Source organism: Coffea arabica, chromosome 6e, assembly GCF_036785885.1.
Source record: "Coffea arabica cultivar ET-39 chromosome 6e, Coffea Arabica ET-39 HiFi, whole genome shotgun sequence".
Taxonomy (NCBI): Eukaryota; Viridiplantae; Streptophyta; class Magnoliopsida; order Gentianales; family Rubiaceae; genus Coffea; species Coffea arabica.
In genome coordinates, this window is record NC_092321.1 from 48893229 (window position 1) to 48901116 (window position 7888).

Consider the following 7888-nt stretch of genomic DNA (forward strand, 5'->3'; position numbering starts at 1 on the left):
AATAGGCGCCAAGTCCCAACCCCCTTCGCTGATACACTCTCGGATCGTGAGGGAAGGACTGGGAAGGTTAACCTTTCCGACAGCCAAAGCCCCTGAGCCGAGCCAATTGTCGAACCAGAAAGAACAGGTCCCCCCAGCAATCATCCATTGAGAGTTCTCCTCCACAAAGGCCCGGCAGCGCAACATACGCTTCCAGGTGGCCGACCCATTGGTGGTCTCCTGAATCTGCGTGATGTGCCCCTCTCTCTTCCCATATTTCGCTAGCAGAAAACGAGACCAAAGAGTGGAAGATGTACGAAATCTCCACCAAAGTTTGCAAGCAAAACCCGCTGCAATTTCTTCCAGTGACTGAAAACCTAGACCATCCTCCTCAACTGGCTTGCACAGATCCCTCCATCGACGCCAATGTCGCTTCTCTTTCCCAGCTGCTTCGCCCCAGAAAAAGGAAGCCATAAGCTGTTCTATCTGCCTCAACACGCTCTTCGGAAGCTCTAAGACTGCCATGGCATACTTTGGGATAGCTGAAAGGACGTGCTTGATGAGTATAGCCCGGCCACCAGGCGATAAAAGTTTAGTCTTCCATCCAGCTAACTTCAGCCTCAGTTTATCAATCAAGTGCTGAAAATGCCTCCTTGCCGGCCGTCCTTTCGAGATCATACATCCCAGGTATCTGATGGGTAATTTACAATGCTTAAAGCCAAGCCAAGTGGTTATGGATCGCAGCCTTGCTGCTGAACATTTAGAAGAGGTAAGGAAAGAGCTCTTGGATTTATTCACTCGTTGGCCTGTCCCCTCCTGATAGATGGCGAGAAAATCGAGCATTTCTTTAATATCCGACCTGAGCCCCCGCATGAACACTAACACATCATCCGCAAAGCTAAGGTGGGTGATGGAGAAACAGCCTCTTGAGAGAGCGAAAGGGGAGATCTTGGTCGAGGCGAGCAGCTCATTTAGCCCTCGGCTAAGGCTATCAGCAACCAGCAGAAATAAATAAGGAGAAAGGGGGTCTCCTTGTTTAACCCCCCGCCCACTTTGGAAGAATCCATAGGTTCGACCATTAACGAGAACCGAGAACCAAGCTCCTTTTAGGTTATTCATGACCAAGGTAATGAACCAATGACTAAATCCAAACTTCTGCAGCAATTTGGAGAGAAAATGCCAAGAAACACTGTCAAAAGCTTTCATGATATCTAATTTGAGGACCAGGTTATGACCTCGTACTTTCTTGTCAAGTGACTCTAGTATTTCCTTCGCCAGAAGAATATTGTCCGAAATTTCCCTCCCCTTAACAAAGGCCGATTGTTCTGGAGATATCAGACCATCCATAAGGGGCTGCAACCGCTCAGTCAAGATCCGCGTGAAAATTTTGTTCAAGAAGGTACAAAGGCTAATAGGTCTAAATTCTGCAAAGGTTTTCGGTCTATCAGTTTTTGGAATGAGCACAATTAAAGTGCTCCCGATGGCCTTAGAAAGTGGAACACCACAGAAGAATTCCTGCACTGCTTGCAATAGGTCCCGAGCAATAATGTCCCAGCAAGACACATAGAAAAACCCCGAGAAGCCATCGACGCCAGCCGCGCTGTGACTATCCAACCCAAAAACTGCTCCCTTAACTTCTTCCATAGATACCGGACGCGTTAGCTCCTCATTCTGTTGTTGTGTCACTATAGACGGAATCGATGCTAACAGCCGGGTCACGGATGCTTCATTGTTAGCCCCGTCTGATCCGGAGAGGAGGTGCTGGAAAAAACTAGCTGCTCCCTGTCCAATGTCGTCATTTGTCTCAAGCAAATGCCCCTGGCTGTCCTGAATCTGGTGGATGGTTAGCCGCGACCGCTTGTTAAGAAGGGAAGCGTGGAAGAATTTTGTGTTAGCATCCCCCTCCTTTAGCCACCGAACCCGAGCTTTCTGCTTCCAGTAAGTTTCCTCATCCGCAAGACATCGCAGCAGTGCAGCTTGCGCACTGCTCCACTGAGATCTTAGCACATCCGAATCCTCTCCCTCCATTTGGATCTCACATTCCTTGACCTTTGCTTCAGCCTTCTTTAGATTTGCAAATATGTCCCCAAACGTGGTTTTGTTCCACTCCTTAAGCACCTGTTTCAGACGCTTAAGTTTGGAGGAGAAGGCAAACATGCCATAGCCTTGCACCTCCTGCTCCCAGCTAGCTCGGACAACTTCAAGAAAGGTCGGGTGACGCACCCACATCTGTTGAAATTTAAAAGCTGATGGCCGAGGGGTACCCTGATGATTGTTCATGCGCAAGAGCAAGGGCGAATGATCAGAGCCAGTGCGACTTAAATGCTGCACAGAACCACAGGGGTACGCTTGCTGCCAATCAGTGTTTGCTAAAATTCTGTCAAGTCTCTTCCAGACCCGCCTACCCCTCCGGATGCCAGACCATGTGAAGCGGCTCCCAAAGGCAGGCAAGGTATTTAGACCACAGTCCGCAATAGTGTCTGCAAACTCCGAAACTGCTTGTAAATCTTGCTGGGCAGGGCCAAGATATTCATCTAAGGAAACAATAGCATTAAAATCTCCTCCAACTAGCCAAGGCTCACCACCCACTCGACGAGAGATTGAAATTAAGTCTTGCCATAGGGGTCTCCGTTCCACTGTGGTGCATTTTGCGTAGACAAAGGTTCCAAAGACTACACGAGTCCAGGTCTCATGTGTAATGGCTAAATGCAAAAGCTGGTCGGAGCTAACCTGAACATCCACCGCAACCCCTTCTCTCCACAGAATCCAAATCTTATTGGTTGGGTTACATAATCCCAGCTTAAACTTAAATTTTTGAATCAAACTTTGCAATTGTGAAGCATCAATCATTGGTTCGAGGAGAACCAAGAAGGAAATATTGTGAGCATGTACTAAAGAAAACAGCCGTCGACAAGAGGCTCGGCCGGCAACTCCTCGAATGTTCCATATGAGGAAGCTAAACATTTAATGGGTAGAGGGGAAATCCATGATGGCCTTAGAGGCCTGACGAGTGACTATGGTGCGGGGAAGCGAAAGGAACCTCTTTTTCTTTGTATTTTTCCCCTGCGGCAACGCCGAGCCTCCCAGAGAAGGGACTTTAGCATCCATACGCCTTTTGAATTGGTGGAAACTCTCACAGAGTTGAGCTCGGGGCATAGAATCCCGCTGTTGGTCCTCAGAATCCGAGAGCGAAGTCGGCCACTAGATTAAATCTCGTTCTGTTACAAGCTCACAATCATCCAGCAGCCTCGACGCCAGGTTGTTGGCTTCAGGGATGACCACTTGTAGCTGAGTGGCCGGTTCAGGGGGTTTCGGTTCCCTTGTGGCAGAAAGACCATGAGATACAACCTGGCTCGGGGTCCCCTCTGAAGGGGCGGGATTAGTCGTGTCCTGATTTTGCACTACCCGTTGTTTGTGCATTTTGTCACAGCCAAGCAGATTAGGGTTCTTTATCAGGGAAATTTCTGGTTTCTGGCGAGGCTCATTGGTTGCCATTGGCTGCTGCATATCAGGGTGGCTTGTCTCAGGGTTCTTGGGTAACCAGACTTGCGCGTGATGATCCGACCCCTGACTAGCAGCAGTCGGCGCCGGGTTGCTGATCTTGCATACGTCTGCAGTATGGCCAAGTTTATGACAGCAGCGGCAATAGTCAGGCACGTTTTCGTATTCAATTTTCTGCCAGAATCCAAAAGATCCGTTAACAATCCAGACGCGATTCGGGAGATCCTTAAGAAGATCTATTTCGACACAAAGTCTTGCTACGTTAGGCCTTGTAATGGCGGCTGTGGAAGCATCAAGCCGAAGAGGCTCTCCCACAAGTCTGCTAATGGAGAAAAGAGGGCCCTTGGCGAAAAAATGGACAGGAAGATTGGGTAGCCGAATCCAAATGGGGACGATGGAAGGTTCTGAGTCTACCGAGAAGGAGGGAGTCCACTTCAGTACTCGCATTCCAAAACCCTGAAAGGACCAAAAACGACGAAGCCAACATCTATGGTAGTCTTCTTCATGTTCAAACCTGATGAGAACGTGGCGTGGATCCAGCAGGCCAAGAGTGAACGTCCCTTTGTAGCCAATGGTTAAAAATTCCGTCCGTAGAGCCTCCATGGAAGGCCGTCCCTTGGAGAACTTACCTACCAGGGCAAAACGGAAAGGGGAAGCCAACGATTGAATTTCATCAATGGTGAAAGTTACCGCAGGTTCTCCGCGATACACTTCTCTCGGTTTCAAGAATTGTGAGGATGGCAACGGGTTTGAGGAGGAGGCAAGGATATCGGCAAAGGAACGCTTGGATGGCGTGGGGTGCCCCTCACCCATGGGATGAAGGGCAACCATGGATGGATTAAAAAACATATCTTTATACCATCTAAAATCTGATAATGTTGGGCATCTTAAATTTGTTAAGAATGTTTTATTTGAATTTAATTCTTCTTTAGGATTTCCTATAAAATACATTACTATTGTTACTATTAAAAATTCTGCAGCATCTGACTGTATTTGAATATTTCCTTGATCATCTTCTATTTCTTGTGTATGATCTAATATTGATAATTTATCTTGTAATGTTAAAGTATTATCCCACCAATTCTTTAATTGTCCAGTAAATCCTGAGACTAATAAAGTTGCAATATTTCTTTCTTGAATATTTTAATTTTATAGGCTAATCTCGCCATTCCCATTTCTTGCAAATTATTTAATACTTCATATTCTGCTTTGCCATCTATGTTCCATTCATATATTGAGTCTCCATCATATTTAGTTGTTCTAAATTTTGATCTTTCTTCATATTGAATATCTGGAGGACTTGGTCTAGGATAATAATTTTTTGAACTTACCATTTTCCAATTTTTATTATTACTATAGTTCTTTCTTTTTATTCTATTTATTTGATTATTTTCTTCTTCAAATTGATTTTCTATTGGTAAAAGTATATTTTCTTCTATGTCTGAATTTGCTGATTCTTCTGATAAATCTTCTAATTCTTCAGTAGAGTTTTCTTCTATTATTTGGTCTAAGGTATTTATTTTGGATGTTGTTGGTTTTGAATCTGTAGTTAGATTTTGTAATGCATTAGATATTTTATTTAATAAATTATCTGTATTACTTATCTTTTGAGTACTAATACTTTGTACTAAATCTTGTTCTTTTTCTCTTGTCAGACTTCTAGGTTGAAAATGAGGTGCTGATATATCATTTGGGAATTTTAAATCTGGTTTCTTTAGTGTATCAATTTTTGTATTTAATACTTCCATATGTTGAGATATTGTATGAAGAATTTGATTTGTATAATTATTTTGTTGATAAACTTTTTTAAGATCTTCAAGATTTATTGAATTATTTGTACTTGATTCAGCTTCTCTTCCCTTTTTAAAAGGTGAGGCTATTACTTCTCCTTTTCCTAGATTAATTTTTACTTCTTGTAATGGAGGGTGTATTGATGTTAATATTTGATCATCTTTCAATTTCCATTTTTTATATAAATTAGTTTGAACATTTATTTGTGGAATATTATAAACATCACTTATTCCTAATTTTGATGTGTAAAATGTTAACCATGTAAAGAAAGGAAAGTCAAACTTTTGTTTTTCTATTTCTATTTTCCATTCTAATATTAATTTTTCTTTATATTCTGATTCTAATTGAAAAAACCAAATTCTTTTTTCTGTGTTTTCTTCATCATCAAAATCTTCTTGTAAATATTTATGATTTATTTTATATGGTCTATTTATAACATTTATTTCTCCTTGCATTTGAGAATGTGTTGGGGAATAGTCAGATTTATTTTGATTTACAACTTCTGGAATAGGAGTTTTATATTTAAAATTTGATGTACTTTCCATAGGGAAATTAATTTCAGATGACTCATAATTTGAACGTCTAGCTGGTAACCATGAATAAAATGATTCTGGTCTTTCTCTTAATGATGTAAATCTTATTAAAGTACTTCCATCCGATTTTTCTATAATATCTTCTGCAGTAGTTTGTTCTATATTTCTTGCTACTTGTGGATTTTTAATTTCAAATTCACTAGGTATAGTAATTTCATTCCATTTTAATCTTTTTGGAATATATGTAGTAGGTCGATCTGCATCTACTTGTAATAAAGTTGTTTCGTCTTTAAGAGTTGGAGTCATTATGAATTTTGGATTTAAATGTGAAGATAAAGGTCTATAATATATTCTGTATATTATTGCAAAATTCTTTGTATGTTTTTCAAATTCATTTCCTTGTAGATGAATATCTAGTATGATGTGAGACGGATCTAGACGAACACCAAGTTGGGATGATTGGCGGAACTTTGACCCTTCTAGAATCACGAGCCACGAACTAAGGAGATTCCTTAACCCACGACTAGCAAATTTAGTGAACCAAAAGTATAGATAGCAGAACGCCACAATCAAGGAGACTACTTGATTGATAAGTTCGATGAACAACTTGAGATTAATTCTCAAGTATTCAAAGGAAATTCTCTTGAGGCAAGAGAGAGTGAAATAACTCACATATATTTTATAAAATCTGAATTCTTCCCTAATGAATGAAAACCTAGGCTATATATAGCCTTACAAGACAAAACCCTAACTCGGCTAGGCTAGGCCTTTGGCCCGATTCCACTACTCAAATCCACTATCTAATGGTCAGCTTATAATTGATCCAATGAAGGCTTTAAGCTGGCCCAACATAACCCAATAAAAGCTAATTAACCAACTTAAGTTATAGTGAGCCTAGACTCTATAAATCGGATCCAACTCAACATGAGGTCTTGGACCGAATTTATTCCTAGCAAATAAAATAGAAATCTAGAAAATAAACTACTAACTATTACTAAAAGATTCAATCTCTTGCAGCCCAAAACATGGCCCATAAGCGGCCCATATTTCGTATCATTCCCCCCCTCTTAAAAAAAAGATTTGTCCTCAAATCGTGTTTGGAAATGAATGGTACTACAAGAGTTGGCTGTATCAAACTTCAAATCTCCACATATTGGCTCTCTTAGAATGGATGATACTTGCATACGTCATGATTATTGTAATTCGGTGCACATGTCTCTTGGTTAGCTTGAAAATGCTCACAATCTGCCATGGAAAACTCAAGGCTTGACTCCAACCACTCCAAAGCTCTCTAATCAGTCCTGTGTCATGAATGGTCGAATTTGGACCTACACAATAAATCACACGATTAGCATTTGTAGGTATAAAATCACTTGATAGCTTACCATTCACATTCACAAGATAAGGATCTTCATAGTGATGCTCAATCAGGTTAGAAAAGTCCCGGACATGATTTTGCAAAGTTACAAAATTCATTGCAAGTTGTTGTTGGTATGGCCTATCTTGCACAAATGGAGTAAGATCGAGATAGGCAGCTTCTGAACCTTCAAATTGAAGAATAAAATCAGGTTGTAAGGAATCAGAATTTGGACCAATGAGGAAAGGATTGTCACCAACAAAATAAGAAGGAAATGTATAACAAGTTTCAAGTGTAGAAACTCCCTTTGAAACTTCATTATTCCTCCCAACAAGCAAATCAGGCTCATGGTTGACGTTGAACATCAGTGGATGACAAAGAGAGACAACACGTAAGGTGCAAACTCCATGAAAAGTTTGATATTCACCAATGGATTTAGGCATAGAACATGCCAAGATCAACTCAATTTTTCCTTGCTTAACCTGCATAAAAGTAGAAACACTAAACAAAGTAGAGTCAAGATCGTTAGAAAAAACATATGATCTCACATCCTTTCTCACAATCAGCTTACTCTTAGAATTTTTAATCTCTTGTTCATGCTCAGTAGCTGACTTTTTCCCCTCATTATTCTCAACCTCTTTCTCCTTTTCAACTCCCTCAAATTTTACCTCTTCAGTCACAATTCTCTCCTCCAGCTCTTTCTTCATACTATAACGCTCATGCTCAC

The 7888-nt window shown here is 41.0% G+C and overlaps 1 protein-coding gene across 1 annotated transcript; it reads right to left on the reverse strand.

Moving 5' to 3' along the window:
- Positions 1–3180: 3180 nt before the first annotated feature.
- On the reverse strand, positions 3181–4311 carry LOC113696826 (uncharacterized). The gene has a single exon (XM_027216209.1). The coding sequence runs from the start codon at positions 4309–4311 to the stop codon at positions 3181–3183; it is 1131 nt and encodes a 376-aa protein (XP_027072010.1).
- Between the last annotated feature and the right edge of the window lie 3577 nt (positions 4312–7888).